At 46.2% G+C, this 17,916-nt stretch overlaps 1 protein-coding gene across 2 annotated transcripts in view; it reads left to right on the forward strand.

Moving 5' to 3' along the window:
- Positions 1-17,916, forward strand: part of tmprss6 (transmembrane serine protease 6) — a 92,882-nt gene that overhangs the window by 53,102 nt on the left and 21,864 nt on the right. For both annotated transcript variants that reach the window (XM_072271507.1, XM_072271506.1), the window contains exons 9-12: positions 1,259-1,371; positions 8,367-8,476; positions 11,767-11,909; positions 13,921-14,019. In XM_072271507.1, the coding sequence (XP_072127608.1) occupies positions 1,259-1,371; positions 8,367-8,476; positions 11,767-11,909; positions 13,921-14,019 (465 nt within the window). The remainder of the gene's footprint in view (positions 1-1,258; positions 1,372-8,366; positions 8,477-11,766; positions 11,910-13,920; positions 14,020-17,916) is intronic.

Here is a 17,916-nt window from a genome sequence, read left to right on the forward strand (position 1 = left end):
TCTCTTGGTGGCCTCCCTCACCGGTCCCCTTCTTGCACGGTCACTCAGTTTTTGAGGATGGCCTGCTGTGGGCAGATTTACAGCTGGGCCATATTCTTTCCATTTCTTGATGATTGACTTAACTGCACTCCAAGGGATATTCAGTGACCTGGAAATGTTCTTGTATCCATCTCCTGACTTGACCTTTGTGTGGAGTTGCTTGGAGTGTTCTTCATGATGTAGTTTTCGCCAGGATACTGATTCACCAGCAGTTGGGCCTTCCAGATACAGGTGTATTTTTACTACAATCAATTGAAGCACCTTGACTCCATTTAACTAATTATGTGACTTCTAAAACCAATTGGCTGCACCAGTGATGATTTGGTGTGTGATATTAAAGGAGTGAATACTTATGCAATCAATTATTTTGTGTTTTATATTTGTAATTAATTTAGATCATTTTGTAGAGATCTGCTTTCACTTTGGCATGAAAGAGTCTTTTTCTGCTGATCAGTGTAAAAAAAAGCCAAATTAAATCCACTGTGATTCATTGTTATAAAACATGAAAACTTCCCGGGGGGGGGGGGTGAATGCTTTTTATAGCCACTATATGTCAGCATGTACAACCCTGAAGTTCATTTTCTTGCGGGCATTCACAATGAATGCAAGAAGCACCATGGAATCAATGAAAGACCACCCCCAACAGGACAAACAGCCAATGTACAAAAGACAACATTCTATACAAATACAAAAAGAAAGAAAAAGAAATAATAATAATAATAACAAATAAATAAGCACTAAGCATCGAGAACATGAGATGAAGAGTCCTTGAAAGTGAGCCCATTGGTCCCTGAAGTTGTGCAAAAAGAGAACAGAAGTAGCAAGATAGTGTTCATGGGTTCACTGTCCGTTCAGAAATCTGATGGTGGAGGAGAAGAAGCTGTTTCGAAATCATTGAGTGTAGGCTCTCAGGCTCTTAAACTTCATGGAATAAAAGTCCTGATGAATGGCTGAGGCCTGAACTGTCGACTGTTTATTCCTCTCTATAGATGCTGCCTGACCTCCTGAGTTTCTCCAGCATTTCGTGTGTTGCTCTGGGTTTCCAGCATCTTCAGAATCTCTTGTGTTTATGTCCAGCCTATTCAGTCTCTCCCCATAACCCCAGTCTGGGCAACATCCTTCCTGTATCCCCTCCAGCTTAATTCCATTTTTCCTGTAGCTGGGTGGCCAATTTAAATGTGCAAATTAAATCCTCATGGCTTTGTTTTTTTTGTTTCAGAATGCTTTGCTAACATCACCTTGAGAGAAGAATGGGGCATTCAAGGCAACTGCAGCACGCCGTACTTTCCAAGCTATTACCCGCCCAATGCCCACTGTACCTGGTACTTCACTGTAAGTGATCTGCACACCCACACTAAAGTTCAAAGTAAATCTGGCATCAAAGTACACGTGTGTCCTCATGTACAACCCTGAGGATCGTTTTCTTGTGAGCATACCCAGTAAATCCATCATGGAATAATAACTATAACAGAGTCAATGAAAGACTGCAGCACCTTGGGTGATCAACCAATGTGCCAGAGATAACAGACTGTGCAAATACAAAACTCAAGAAATAATGATAATAAAGAAAGAAAGTTAGTCCATAGGTTCAGTGATGGGATAAGTGAAGTTGAGTAAAGTTTGTTCAAGAGCCTGATGGTTGAGGGTAATAACTGCAGCACTTACATCCACAGTAATGAAGCCTTTTGACAAAGGAACAGATCAATTCCTGCATGAGAAGCAACTTGAAGCCATTCCAATTTACCTACCGGAGCAACAGGTCCACGGCAGATGCCGTCTCACTGGGTCTTCGCTCAACCCTGGAACATCTGGGCAGCAAAGATGCATCTTTATTGACTACAGCTCGGCATTCAGTACTATCATCCCCTCAAAACTAATCAATAGGCTTCAAGGCCTTGGCCTCAATACCTCCTTGTACAATTGGATCCTCAGTTTCCTCACTCGCAGGCCCCAGTCAATTGGGATTGGCAGCAACATCTCCTCCACAATCTCCGTCAGCACAAGGCTGGGTGCTTAGCCCCCTGCTCTACTCGGTCTACACTTAGGACTGTGTGGGTAAGCACAGCTCCAACGCCATATTCCAGTTTGCTGATTACACCACTGACGTAGGCCCAATTAAAAGTGGTGGCGAATTAGCATTGAGGGGGGAGATTAAAAATCCGGCCGGGTGGTGCCATAACAACAACCCCTCGCTCAATGTCAGCAAGGCCAAAAAGATGATTATTGATTTCAAGATGAGGAAACCAGAGATCCATGAGCCAGTCCTCATTGGAGAATCAGAAATTTCAAATTCCCTGATGTTATTATTTTGGAGAATCTGTCCTCCTGGGGCCAGCGCGTAAGTGCAATTACAAAGAATGCATGGCAGTGCCTCTAATTCCTTCGGAGTTCACACAAGATTTGGCACGTCAAAATTTTAGATGTTATGCTTTAGAGATGTGTAGTGGAGAGTACAGATAGATAGATAGTTAGATATACTTTATTAATCCCGAGGGAAATTGGGTTTCATTACAGCCGCACCAACCAAGAACAGAGCGTAAATATAGCAATACCAAAACCACAAACAATCAAACAACAAAATGCAAACTATGCCAGATGGAAAATAAGTCCAGGACCAGTCTATTGGCTCAGGGTGTCTGACCCTCCACGGGAGGAGCTGCACGTTCGATGGCCACAGGCAGGAACGACCTCCCGTGCTGCCCAGTGTTGTATCACGGTGGAACGTGGCCGAAGTCCAACAGTAAAAAGTTCAATATCCGGTCTACAAACACGTTCCTCTATCGTAATATGACCCGGATTGCATCATCCGTTGTTAACCAGAACAGTAAGCACCCAACTCCTTTACGCTTACCGCTCTCAGTGCACTTCCGGTCAGCCGGAACGGTCTGGAAGCCGTCCATAGAGAAGTTTTGATCGGGTATGTCCTCGTGCAGCCCCGTTCCAGTGAAACACATAACACTGCACTCCTGAAATGTTCTCTGACGCCTGTCGTATATTGACTTACTGCATCACAGCCTGATATGGAAACACCAATGCCCTTGAATGGAAAATCCTACATAAAGTAGTGGATCTGGCCCAGTCAATCACAGCTAAAGCCCTCCCCACCATTGAGCACATCTACATGGAGCTTTGCCGTTAGGGACCCCCACCACATAGGTCATCCTCTCTTCTTGGTGCTGCCTTCAAAAGGAAGGTACAGGAGCCTCAGGACCCACACCACTAGGTTTCAGGATCAGTTATTCCCCCTCAACCATCAGGCTCTTGAACCAGAGGGGATAACTTCACTCGTCCCATCACTGAACTGTTCCCACAACTAATGGACTCACTTTCAAGGACTCTTCATCTCGTTCTTGATATTTATTGTTTATTTGTTATTATTATTATTATTTGTTTTGTCTTTTGTATTTGCAATATTTGTTGTCTTTTGCACCTCGGTTGTTTGTCTGTCCTGTTGGGTGTGATCTTTTATTGATTCTATTGTGTTTCTTGTATTTGCTGTGATTGCCCGCAAGAAAATGAAGAAAATAAATCTCGTGGGTGGATATAGATCATAAGACTGTAAGATACAGGGGCAGAATTAGGCCATTTGGCCCATTGAGTCTGCTCCGCCATTTCATCATGGCTGATCCATTTCCCTCTCAGCCTCAATCTCCTGCCCTCTCCCCGTATCTCTTCATGCCCTGATCAATCAAGAATTTATCAACCTTTGTCTTAGATATACCCAACCATTTGGCCTCCACAGCTGCCTATGACAACAAATTCCATAGATTTATGCCACTCTGGCTAAAGAAATTACTCCTCCTCTCCGTTCTTAAAGGATGCCCACCTTGTGTCCTCTGGTCCTAGACTCCCCCACCACAGGGAACATCCTCTCCACATCCCCTCTATCGAGGCCTTTCAAGATACGATAGGTTTCAATGAGGTCACACCTTACTCTTCTGAATTCCAGTGAGCAGAGGCCCAGTGCCATCAACCTCTCCTCGTATCACAAGCTTTTTGTGAACCTCCTTTGAACCCTGTCCAATGTCAGCACATCCTTCCTTAGATAAAGAGCCCAAAAGTGCTCACAATACTCCATGAGGCCTCACCAATACTTTGTAAAGCCTCAACGTTACATCCTTGCTTTTACATTCTCGTCCTCTTGAAATGAATGCTAACATTCACCTTCCTCACCACTGACTCAACCTACAAATTAACCGTTTGGGAATCCTGCATTAGGACTCCCAAGTCCCTTTGCACCTTAAATTTTTGAATTTTCTCTCCATTTAGAAAATAGTCTAGCCTTTAAGCAGCATAAGGAATAAGGTGGATGATCTTGTTGTACAGCTACAGATTGGCAGGTATGATATTGTGGCCATCACTGAGACCTGGCTAAAGGATGCATGTCTCTGGGAGCTGAACGTCCAAGGATACATGGTGTATCGGAAGGATAGGAAGGTAGGCAGAGGGGGAGGCGTGGCTTTATTGGTAAGAAATGATATTAAATCGTTAGAAAGAGGTGATATAGGATTGGAAGGTGCAGAATCTTTATGGGTTGAGCTAAGGAATAGCAGGGGTAAAAAGACCCTGATGGCAGTTATTTATAGGCCTCCAAACAGCTGCAGGGATGTGGACTACAAATTACAACTGGAAATAGAAAAGGCTTGTCAGAAGGGCAGTGTTATGATAGTTGTGGGGGATTTTAACATGTGAGTGGATTGGAAAAATCAGGTCGGCACTGGATCTCAAGAGAGAGAATTTGTAGAATGTCTGCGAGATGGCTTTTTAGAACAGCTTGTTGTTGAGCCCACTAGGGGATCGGCTGTACTGGATTGGGTATTGTGTAATGAACCGGAGGTGATTGGAGAGATTGAGGTGAAGGAACCCTTAGAAGGCATTGATCATAACATGATTGAGTTCACTGTGAAATTAGAAAAAAAGAAGCCGAAATCTGATGTGTCGGTGTTTCAGTGGAGTAAAGGAAATTACAGTGGCATGAGAGAGGAACTCGCCAAAGTTGACTGGAAAGAGACACTGGCGGGAAAGACGGCAGAGCAGCAGTGGCTGGAGTTTATGCGAGAAATGAGGAAGGTGCAAGACAGGTATATTCCAAAAAAGAAGAAATTTTCGAGTGGAAAAAGGACGCAATTGTGGTTGACAAGAGAAGTCAAAGCCAAATTTAAAGCAAAGGAGAGGGCATACAAGGAAGCAAGAATTAGTGGGAAGACAGAGGATTGGGAAGTTTTTAAAACCTTACAAAAGGAAACCAAGAAGGTCATTAAGAGAGAAAAGATTAACTATGAAAGGAAACTAGCAAATAATATCAAAGAGGATACTAAAAGCTTTTTCAAGTATATTAAGAGTAAAAGACAGGTGAGAGTAGATATAGGACGGATAGAAAATGATACTGGAGAAATTGTAATGGGAGATGAGGAGATGGCAGAGGAACTGAACAAGTATTTTGCATCAGCCTTCACTGAGGAAGACAGCAGGATACCGGACACTCAAGGGTGGCAGGGAAGAGAAGTGTGCGCAGTCACAATTACGACAGAGAAAGTACTCAGGAAGCTGAATAGGCTAAAGGTCGATAAATCTCCTGGACCAGATGGAATGCACCCTTGTGTTCTGAAGGAAGTAGCTGTGGAGATTGCAGAGGCATTAACGATGATCTTTCAAAAGTCGATAGATTCTGGCATGATTCCGGAAGACTGGAAGATTGCAAATGTCACTCCGCTATTTAAGAAGGGGGCAAGGAAGCAAAAAGGAAATTATAGACCTGTTAGCTTGACGTCAGTGGTTGGGAAGTTGTTGGAGTCGGTTGTCAAGGATGAGGTTACAGAGTACCTGGAGGCATATGACAAGATAGGCAGAACTCAGCATGGATTCCTTAAAGGAAAATCCTGCCTGACAAACCTATTACAATTTTTTGAGGAAATTACCAGTAGGCTAGACAAGGGAGATGCAGTGGATGTTGTATATTTGGATTTTCAGAAGGCCTTTGACAAGGTGCCACACATGAGGCTACTTAACAAGATAAGAGCCCATGGAATTACAGGAAAGTTACATACGTGGATAGAGCGTTGGCTGATTGGCAGGAAACAGAGAGTGGGAATAAAGGGATCCTATTCTGGTTGGCTGCCAGTTACCAGTGGTGTTCCACAGGGATCAGTGTTGGGGCCGCTTCTTTTTACATTGTACATCAACGATTTGGATTATGGAATAGATGGCTTTGTGGCTAAGTTTGCTGACGATACGAAGATAGGTGGAGGGGCCGGTAGTGCTGAGGAAACGGAGAGTCTGCAGAGAGACTTGGATAGATTGGAAGAATGGGCAGAGAAGTGGCAAATGAAGTACAATGTTGGAAAGTGTATGGTTATGCACTTTGGCAGAAAAAATAAACGGGCAGACTATTATTTAAATGGGGAAAGAATTCAAAGTTCTGAGATGCAATGGGACTTGGGAGTCCTCGTACAGGATTCCCTTAAGGTTAACCTCCAGGTTGAGTCAGTAGTGAAGAAGGCGAATGCAATGTTGGCATTCATTTCTTGAGGAATAGAGTATAGGAACAGGGATGTGATGTTGAGGCTCTATAAGGTGCTGGTGAGACCTCACTTGGAGTACTGTGGGCAGTTTCGGTCTCCTTATCTAAGAAAGGATGTGCTGATGTTGGAGAGGGTACAGAGAAGATTCACGAGAATGATTCCGGGAATGAGGGGGTTAACATATGAGGAACGTTTGTCCGCTCTTGGACTGTATTCCTTGGAGTTTAGAAGAATGAGGGGAGACCTCATAGAAACATTTCGAATGTTAAAAGGCATGGACAGAGTGGATGTGGCAAAGTTGTTTCCCATGATGGGGGAGTCTAGTACGAGAGGGCATGACTTCAGGATTGAAGGGCGCCCTTTCAGAACAGAAATGCAAAGAAATTTTTTTAGTCAGAGGGTGGTGAATCTATGGAATTTGTTGCCACGGGCAGCAGTGGAGGCCAAGTCATTGGGTGTATTTAAGGCAGAGATTGACAGGTATCTGAGTAGCCAGGGCATCAAAGGTTATGGTGAGAAGGCGGGGCAGTGGGACTAAATAGGATAAAATGGATCAGCTCATGATAAAATGGCGGAGCAGACTCAATGGGCCGAATGGCCTACTTCTGCTCCTTTGTCTTATGGTCTTATGGTTTTAATTTCTTCTACCAAAGTGCATGACCATACACTTCCTGACACTGTATTCCATCTGCCACTTCTTTGCCCATTCTCCTAATCTGTTTAAGTCCTTCTCTGGCCTTCCCACTTCCTCAAAACTACCTGCCCCCCCACCAATTTTCATATCACCTGAAAACTTTGCAGCAAAGTAATCAATTCCATCATCCAAATCATTGACATGTATTGTAAAAAGAAATGACCCTAACATAGACCCCTGAGGGGCACCACTAGACACCAGCAGGCGTGGTAGTGTGGTAGTTGGCACAGCGCTTTACAGTACCAGCGACCCAGGTTCAAATCCTGCCACTGCCTGTAAGGAGTTTGTACGTTCTGCGTGGGTCTCCTCCAGGCGCCACAGTTTCCTCCAACGGTCTGAAGACGTACCGGTTGGTAGGTTAATTGGTCTTTGTAAATTGTTCTGTGAGTGGGTAGGATTAAATCATGGGGTACTGGGTGGCATGGCATGATTCCATGCTGTATGTCAATAAATAAATAAATGCTCCCCTTATTCCCACTCTTTGCCTTCTGCCAATCAGCCACTATTTTATCCATGCTAGAATCTTTCCTGTAATACCATGGATACGTAGCTTGTTTAGCAGCCTCATGTGTGGTACCTTGCCAAAAGCCTTCTGAAAATCCAAGTACACAACATCAACCAATTCTCCTTTGTCTATCCTGCTTGTTATTTCTTCAAGTAATTCCAGCAGATCTCTCAGGCAAGATTTTCCTTTGAGAAAACCAGGCTGACTGCGGCCTGTTTTATCATGTGTCTCCAAGTATCCCAAAATGAATCAACTCCAACATCTTCCCAACTACTGAGGTCAGACTAGCTGGCCTATAATTTCCTTTCTTCAAGCCTCTCTCCCTTCTTGAAGAGCGGAATGACATTTGCAATTCTATAGTCCTCTTGAGCCATGCCAGAATCTAGAGATTCATGAAAGATCATTACTAATGCTGCCACGATCTCTTCAGCCACCTCTTTCAGAACCCTGTAGTACTTCATCTGTCCAGCTGACGTATCAACCTTTGGATTGTGACATATATATGTACTCTGATAATAAATCTACTTTGATGAACTTTACTCAGTTGTCACGGTGAAGGGCCAGGGACCTGATTCATCTTCTCTCTGTGTCCTGTCTCACCTCGCAGGTCCCATCCCTTGACTATGGAATCACTTTGTGGTTTGACGGCTACGAACTGAACACACCCTCGTTCAGAGATCCCTGCTCCCAAGGCCAGTGGATGGTACAAAACCGAAAGTAAGTTCAACCTCTTCTTCACTTGTCTTTTTTTGTTCTTTTCCTCCTCCCGACTCCTTCCACCTGGAAGCCTTCTTCCCCGGTCACTCCTGGTGATGTACAGTTGACAAATATTACTGGCATTTACAGAAAACGGGGCGACATGGTAACATTGTGGTTAGTGTAACGCTTTGCAGACCCCGGGGTCACCATCCCAGATTCAGTCCCTGCCACAAACTGTAAGGGGTTTACACGTTTTGTCCCTGTGACTGTGTGGGTCTCCTCCGGGCGCTCCAGTTTCCTCCCACATTCCAAACACGTACCGGTCAGGGTTCGTGAGTTACAGGACAGGAAGCACGGCAACACTTGCAGGCTGCCTCCGGCACGTCCTCGGACTGTGTTGGTCGTTAACACAAACGACACGTTTAACTGTGTGTTTCGAGGTACGTGTGACAAATAAAACTAATCTTTATCCTCTATTAAAGCACCTCCCAGCACCTCGTGATGTCCCCGAGTTCTGTTGAGTACCTGCGATTGTGGTTGTGTTGTAGAAGCCAGTTTGTGTGCAGCAAGATCCCACAGGCTGGGTCCGTTCACTGCTGCTTTGCAGGTGCTTTGAAGTCCACCAGAGAAGGGCTGAAAGGCCTCACCCGTGGTGATGCTGCACTCCCCTGGTACCACACGGGAGCATCGCTTCCAGCCTGGTGTGCTGGGGAGGGAATCAGGCTGACCACAGACCGAGCAATGCTCAGAGTTCCCTCTTCCCAGCTGCGGAACAGCCCTTGTGTCCAACTGAACTGCCTCGTTCCCTACACAAGCAACCCTCCAGCAGGTGCTGTGGGCCCCATCCTGAATTCCGGAGCAGGATTTCTCTCAGCTCTTCCACAAAGGAACTTCCAGGTGGTATTTAAACCAAAAGAAAACTAAGAGGAGGTTTTTAGGGCACTCATGGAGGGTATCAGCCTCAAATTAGTTCCTTCTCTTCCTCCCCCTTGCCCTCACGACTTGCCCACCTCCGTCCTCTGGTCACAAACAAAAGAAAATCTGCAGATGCTGGAAATGCGAGCAACACGCACAAAATGCTGGAGGAACGCAGCAGGCCAGGCAGCACACAGGACTGTACTCTTTTCCTAGACGCTGCCTGGCCTGCTGAGTTCCTCCAGCGTTTTATGTGTATTGCTCCTTCCTCTGGTCCTCTCCTTAAGGTTGTTACAGCCGGGGGTTGTAGTGGCGATAAGCTCCCACGACCTATTAAGTTCCCGCCACTGTCTGTAAGAAGTTTGCATCTTCTCACCGTGACCGCGTGGGTTTCCTCTGGGTGCTCTGGTTTCCTCCCACAATCCAAATTCACACCGGTTGGTAGGTTAATTAGTCATTGTAAAAAATATCCCGTGATTAGGCCAGGGTTAAATCGGGGGTTGCTAGCACAGCTCGAAGAGCCTATTCCACACTGTATCTCAATAATTTTTTTAAAAAATGCTCCCAGTGGTGTGTGTCTCAAATAGCCTCTGACAACCAAGTCCAGCTCCTGACCTTAACATGTGGTTTAGCTACTAAGCCCAGCGGAGCCATTTCCACTGAGAGGAGAAGGGGCAAAGGCAGGTTACTGGTGCCTTAAAACTGTCACTTTGAGCAGATTGGGCTCATCAGCCCTAGTTGCCAGCTCGTCTAGGACAAGAAAACTCTGATCTCAAACCTCTGCCGCCTTGCAGCTATACCCACTCATGGGGAAGGCTTCAGGAGTAAACCCAGAGGGAAAAACCCAGAGCTCGAGTCCCTAAGGCAGTCCTGCAATGACATTGATGCCAAACTGTATCGGTTTCTGCAGTTCCGTTGGATTTATCGTCTACATGGAGAGGGGGAGCCTGCTGTCTGGGCAACAGCTTGCTCTCCATATTATACTGTCCTGGCTTGTGTATCACGTAGACAGCTGGGATGTAGCATTCGTGGTCAACCTCGACCAACAGACCTCTGCTATCAGATTCCTTATTCGTCAACAACTTACCTCTTTCACTTATCGAAGTTCAAATTCGAAAGTAAATTTATTATGAAAGTACGTGCATGTTACCACACACTACTTTGAGGTTCATTTTCTTGGCGAGCATTCACAGGAAAGTAAAGAAATACAATAGAAATCACACAAAAAACTATACATTAAAAAAAACTAACAAACAACCAATGTGCAACAGAAGATAAATTGTCCAACTAAGAGATATGTAACGCTGAGAACAGGGCGCGGTGGTTAACACAACGCTTTACGGTGCCAGCGATCACCAGTCTGGTTTCACTTTCTGTCACTGACTGTAAGGAGTTTGTATGTCCTCCCGTATCTATGTGGGATTCCCTCGGGTCCTGCGCTTTCCTCCTGCATTCCGAGCACATACAAGTAAGTTGTGGGCGTGCTGTTTTGTCGACTCTTTTGGGCTGCCCTCTCAGCTTGTGCCCCTACTCCTTCCGTTTCTCATATTGTCCACTCCCCTCTCCTATCAGATTCCTTCCTCTCCAGCCCTTGACCTTTCCCACCCACCAGGCTTCACCCATCACCTGCCAGCCAGCCTCCTTCTCCCGCCCCACCTTTTTCTTCTGGTATTTTCCCCCCTTCCTTCTCAGATGAAAGGGCTCAACCCGATGAAGGGTCTTGGCTCGAAATGTCGACTGTTTACTCATTACCATAGATGCTGCCTGACCTGCTGAGTTCCTCCAGCATTTTGTTGGACTGTGTTGGTCAGTGACTATTTTAGCACTAATTATTTCATTTTTGAAATATGTATTTTATTGTAATTTAGTCAATTTCATGTATTGTACCGTACTGCTGCCACAGAACAAAATTCACGGACTACCGTATGTCCACAATTGTTTATTTATTTATTTATTGATTGATTGTGACACCGTGTGGAATAGGCCTTCTGGCCCTTTGAGCCACGAGCCCAGCAATTCCCGATATAACCTCAGCCTAATCACAGGCAAATTTACAATGACCAATCAACCTACCAACCGGTTTGGACAGTGGGAGGAAACCGGAGCTCCAGGAGGAAACCCACGCAGTCACGGGGAGAACATACAGACTCGTTACAGGCGGCAGCGGGAAGTTTTTGCAGGCATATGCAATAAATACCAAAAACCTGATTCCGATGCTCATTCAGATTTTGACAGAAAACAGAGGCATTTTGATAAATAATTTTCAAAGAGTCCTTGAAAGGGAGACTGTAGGTTGTAGAATCACCTCCCTACCTCTCACATCATTCCCACTTCCCTCACCCACCTACCCCGTCACCTGAAGCATGTCTAACGCCACGTCCTCTTCCCCCCAGGCTGTGCGGACAGAGACTGCTGCAACCGTACGCGGAGAGAATCTTCGCCGTGGCGCTGACCACAAAAGTGACCTTCAGCTCCGAGGTGACGCTGACGGGGCCGGGCATCCAGTTCCAGTACAGCCTCTTCAACCAATCCAACCGTACGTGTGTTTGGGTTGGGGGCCTGGTGCAGCGGTTGGGCCTCGCTGAGATGCTGGTTCCATCCAGATCCAGCTTCCTTTTCCCTGGGGCAGGGCAACCCGAGGCTCCTCCCTGGTGGTGGCGCAGCCCCAGGCTCCTTCCCCTGGGGGCGGGGTGGGGCAGCCCAAGGCTCCTCCCCTGGGGGCAGAGCTGGGCAGCCTGAGGCTCCTCCCCTGGGGTGGGGCATCCCTGACTAATTGGAGGGGGTGCGACTTTAAGGTGATTGGAGAAGAGTATAGGGAGGGGTTGCCAGAGGTAGCTCTTTATTATACACAGAGGGTGCAGAGCGCATGTCAGGGATGGTGATGGAGGAAGGTACATTAGGGACATTTAAGGGACTCTCAGATGAAAGAAAAAACATAGAATATTACAGTACAGATACTCTGCCCACAATGCTATGCCAAACTTCTAACCTACTGCAAGATCAATCTAAACCTCCCTCCCACCCCCGCATATCCCTCCATTTTTCTATCATCCATGTGCCTATCTATGAGTTTCTTAAATGTCCCTAATGTATCTGCCTCTACCACCACCTCAGGCAGGGCGTTCCACACACCCACCACTCTCTGTGTGAAGAACTCAACTCTGTCATCCCTCCTATTTGATGTTGATGTTGAGGCCTCTGTCAGTCAGGGTTGATCATGGATGTTGCATCCTAGCTGTCTGAATACACAAGCCTGGGCAGTACGACATGGAGAGCAAGCTGTTGACCATGTAACAAGCTCCCCCTCTCCGTGTATCCACTGAACCCAAAGGAACGGCAGGGACCGATACAGTTTGGCACCAGCAGTGTCGCAGGAGTTGCCAGTCAGCGTTGAGCTCGATGTAGGACTGTCTTAGGGGCTCCAGCTGCGGCCTTCTCCCTCGGGGTTTGCTCCCAAAGCCCTCCCCATGAGTGGGTGTAGCCACAAGGCAGCGGAGGGTTGAGATCAGAGTTTTCCTTCTGGATGAGCTGCCAACCATGGCAGGCAAGCCCCATCTGCCCAAAATGACTGGCTTTAAAGCACCAGTAACTCACCTTTGCCCTTCTCCTGTCAGTAGAAATAGTTCCACCAGGCTTAGTAACTAAGCCACACATGAAGGCCAGGAGCTGGACTCGGTTGTCAGAGGCTATTTTAGGTGCACGCCATTGGAAGCATTTAATAGGTAGCGGGAACTGGTCCCCATAACAACCCCTGGCTATAACAACCTTATTGGTCCTTCCTGTGCTTTCCTCCAATCACCTTAAAATTATGCCCCCTCGTATTGACCACTTCCACCCTGAGAAATATTCTCTGGCCATCCACTCTTTCTGTGCCTCTTATCCATTTGTACACCTCTATCAAGTCTCCTCTCATCCTCCTTCACAACAAAGAAAAAAGCCCTATCCCGCTCAGCCTATTTTCACAAGAAATGCCCTCTAATCCAGGCAGTACCCCTGGGGAATCTCCTCTGCAACCTCTCTGAAGCTTCTGCATCCTTCCTACCAGAACTGAAGGCAATATTCCAAGCGTGGTCTAACCAGGGTTTTATAGAGTCATCCCAGAGACTTTCAGAATCAGATTCTTGAGGTCTAGAATGACCAATTGCTCAGATGTGGCGAGTCGGTATTAGAGAGCAAAATATGACTTCAAACACCATTACCACACACCATTTCCAGGTTTCCTCATCACAGGTCTCTGCACATTTTGTCATCTTCCATCACCATTGCCAGGTTTTGTCAAACACTTTTCATTAACCATAAAATTCCACACCTGCTGTGGCAGGATTTGGTAGGATGTGATAGCACCTATGGGTGACTCGTCTAGTTACAGGCATCAGGCCAGATAATAGAGCCCCATGGGAAAAATGCCTATTTATACCACAGGGTTCAAAGTAAATTTGTACAAATATCTCACCATACACAACCCTGAGATTCATTTTCTTGTGGGCATTCACGGTGGATCTGCAAAACTACAGCTTTGCATTGATTGTCCTCTGTCTGTGTTGCAGCCTGTCCCGACGGTGTCTTGTGTACGGTGTCTGGTCTGTGTGTCCCAGAGTGCGACGGCCTGAAAGACTGCAGCAATAATGTGGACGAGAACAACTGTGGTAAAACAAAACACTTTGCACCTTTCCCAGAGGGAGTTGGGGGAGGTCAGCTGTCGGACAAGGTCCGATGTTAAACACGAGATTCTGCAGGTGCTGGAAATCCAGAGCAACGCACTGGAGGAATTCAGCAGGTCAGGCAGCAGCTGTGGAAATGAATAAACGATGGACGTTTCGGGCTGAGACCCTTCATCAAGACTGGAAAGGAAGGGGGAAGAAGCCGGGATGAAAAGGTGGGGGCAGGGAAGGAGGCTAGCTGGAAGGTGACAGGTGAAGCCAAGGGGATGGATAAGGTAGAGGGCTGGAGAAGGAAGAATCGGATAGGAGAGCAGAGTGGACCATGGGAGACAGGGAAGAGAAGGGACACCATGGGGAGGTGATGGGAAGAGGTAATGGCCAGACTGGGGAAGAGGAAGGGGAAAAGGAAAAGGAAGAAGATCACCAGAAGGAGAAATTGATGTTCATTGGGTTGGAGGCTACCTAGATATTGCTCCTCCCTGAGAGTGGCCTAATGGTGTCAGAAGAGGAGGCCATGGAAAGACGTGTTGCTCTAATTTTGTGAATACCGTTCTCCTGTTTAAATCTCCTCAATGCGTTCATCCTACACCCACCACCCCTATCTCTGGAACCTTCTCCATCTGCACAGCATTCAGTCCCGATGTCGGGTGCTGTCTGCGTAGAGTTTGCAAACTCCCCCTGTGACCGAGACACAGAAAAATCCTGCGGATGCCGGAAATCTTGGCCAATACACTCAAAAGAACTCAGCAGGCCAGGCAGTACCTATGGAGGGTAATAGACTGCTGTTGAAGGGTCTCGGCACAAAATGCTGACTGTTCATTTCCCTCCATAGATGCTGCCTGACCTGCAGAGTTCCCCCAGCAGTTCCTGGGGGCCTGACCAGGTGTTCCCTCGGACCCCGTGGGAGGGGGAGCAGAAATTGCAGGAGCCCTAGCAGAGATGTTGAACATGTCCTTAGCAACAGGTGAGGTGCTGGAGGAATGGAGGATAGCTAATGTTGTTCTGTTGTTTAAGAAAGGTTCTAAGAATGAGCTGGGAAACAATAGACACATGAGCTTGATATCAGTTGTGTGAAAGTTATTGTAATTAGATTAGATTAGGTTCAACTTCATTGTCATTGTGCTGAGTGCAGATACAAAACCAATGAAATGCATTTAGCATCTGACCAGAAGTGCAAAGAATAGTGTTATTTAAAAAATAACTGGATTTTGCATTTATCCTATCTATACCACTCATAATTTTGTATGCTTCTGTCAGATCTCCCTCTTTCTCTTGTGCTCCAGGGCATAATGTCCTAAACTATTCAGCCTTTCCTTGTAACTCAAGCTATCAAGTCAAAGGGACTGGATACATAAATACTTAGATAGTCAGGGACTCATTAGGGGTAGTCAGCATGGCTTCGTGCGTGGTAGGTCATATCTAACCAATCTTACAGTTTTTCGAGGAAATTATCAGGAAAGTTGATGAAGGCAAGGCAGTGCATGTTGTCTCCATGGACATTAGCAAAGCCTTTGACAAGGTCCCACATGGGAGGCTGGTCAAGAGGGTTCAGCCTTTTGGCATTCAGGATGAAGTTGTAAATTGGATTAGACACTGGCTTTGCAAGAGAAGACAGAGAGTGGTAGTAGATGTTTGCCTCTCTGACTGGAGGCCCGTGACTAGTGGGGTACCACAGGGATCGGAGTTGGGTCCTTTGTTACTTGTCATCTGTATCAATGATCTGGATGAAACTGTGCTTAACTGGATCAGCAGATTTGTGGATGACACCAAGATTGGGGATGTAGTGGACAGCAAGGAGGGCTTTCAAACTTGTAATGAGAACTGGACCAGCTGGAAAAATGGCGGATGGAATTCAATACAGACAAATGTGAAGTGTTGCACTTTGGGATAACCAACCAGAGTAGGTCTTAAACAGTGAACAGTAGAGCACTGAGGATTGTGGTAGAACGGAGGGATCTGCCGATAGAAATCCGTAATTCTTTGAAAGTAGTACCACGGTTAGATGTGGTTTTAGCACATTGAACTTCATAATTCGAAGAATTAAGAACAGGAGTTGAGATGTTGTGTTGAAGTGGTGAGGCCTAATCTGGAAGATTGTGTGCATTTCTGGTCACCTACCTACAGGAAAGATGTCAATAAGCTTGAATGACCACAGAGAAAATGTACAAGGACGTTTCTGGGACATGATAACCTGAGTTACAGGGAAAGGCTGAATAGTTTAGGACATTATGCCCTGGAGCACAAGAGAAAGAAGGAGATCTGACAGAAGAATACAAAATTATGAGTGGTATAGTTAGGATAAATGCAAGCAGGCTTTTTCCACTGAGATTGTGTGAGACTAGAATTGAAGGTCATGGGTTAAGGGTGAAAGTTAAAATGTTTAAGGGAAACAAGGAAACACACACACACTTCCTTTGTACTTCCTCAAAGTACTTATGTTTTGAAATGATCTGAATATGGAGCAACTTTTGCAAAACTTAGTCTTCGCTGTATCTCGGTAGCTGGGACAATAATAATCCAATTCTGATACCAAAGTACCGGCTGGGTCAGTCCTGATGAGCAATGCTCAACAATCACTTGCCCCATCACCTGCCCCTCCCAATAAATTCCTTTCCCCTCCCCCTACCTTCTTCCACCTTCATTTCCAGTCCTGATGAAAGGTCTCAACCCGAAATACCGACTGCTTATTCCTCTCCACAGATGCTGCCAGACCTGCCAAGTTTCTCCAGCATTTTAAGTGCGCTGCTCTGGATTTCCAGCATCTGTATAATCTCTTGTTTTTATAAGTTACCACCTTTCCTGTCTGCATTCAGTTCTCAGCATAAATATTGACAGCGGTTTTAAGTATGTGCTTATGAAAGAGTAAAAAAAAAATCAATCGTTTCTAATTTTAAAATTATTGGAGTGAATGGTAATAACCCTCTATTGGAGAAGACAGTGATACTTACAGGATTGTGTTTGTGGTGACCTCATCTTCCCATGTTGAATGCTGCCTCTCTCACTGTTTCTACCCTCCTTCCCTTTCTCCCATGGTCCACTTTCCTCTCCTATCAGATTCCTTCTTCTTCAGCCCTTTACCTTTTCCACCTATCACCTTCTCCACCTATCACCTTCCAGCTTCTTACTTCATTAACCCCTCCCCTACTCATCTGACTTAACCTACCACCAGCATCCTCCTTCTCCTCACCCCACCTTCTATTCTGGCATCTTCTCCAGTCCTGATAGTCATATCCCGGGGGAAAGGGCTTGGACCCAAGACGTCAGCTCCATGGATGCTGCCTGACCTGCTGAGTTCCTCCATCACTTTGTGTGTGTTCCTTGTAGTCTATGTTCCCCAGTTCAGAGTGTCTCCCACTTTTTGCCATTTCTGTAGCATTTAACTTTTTTTTTAAACGAGGCTGAGTCGCTAGCTCGATGCTCACAGATGGAAAGACACTAGACAATAGGTGCAGGAGTAGGCCATTCGGCCCTTCGAGCCAGCACCGCCATTCACTGTGATCGTGGCTGATCATCCACAATCAGTATCCAGTTCCTGCCTGAAAGCGGCCGGGTTCGAACCCGGGACCGTTTGCCTCGCTGTCCGATGTGGACGCCCACCACACTTATCAAGCTTGACCTTTTATATAGAGATGCAATGTGGAACAGGCCCTGCCAGCCCACCAAGACGCCCTGCCCAGCAACACACCGATTTAACCCAACAATTTACAATCACCAATTAACCTACCAATTAGTACTTCCTTGAATTGTGAGGAAACCCACGCATCCACAGGGAAGACACAGGCGGCACGGGAGTTAAACTCTGAACTCCGATAGCCTGAGCTGTTGCACTAACCACTATATTACCGTGCTCTATAAACTCCTCCTATAGTAGGAACGGCATGT

Source organism: Mobula birostris, chromosome 11 (assembly GCF_030028105.1).
Source record: "Mobula birostris isolate sMobBir1 chromosome 11, sMobBir1.hap1, whole genome shotgun sequence".
Taxonomy (NCBI): Eukaryota; Metazoa; Chordata; class Chondrichthyes; order Myliobatiformes; family Myliobatidae; genus Mobula; species Mobula birostris.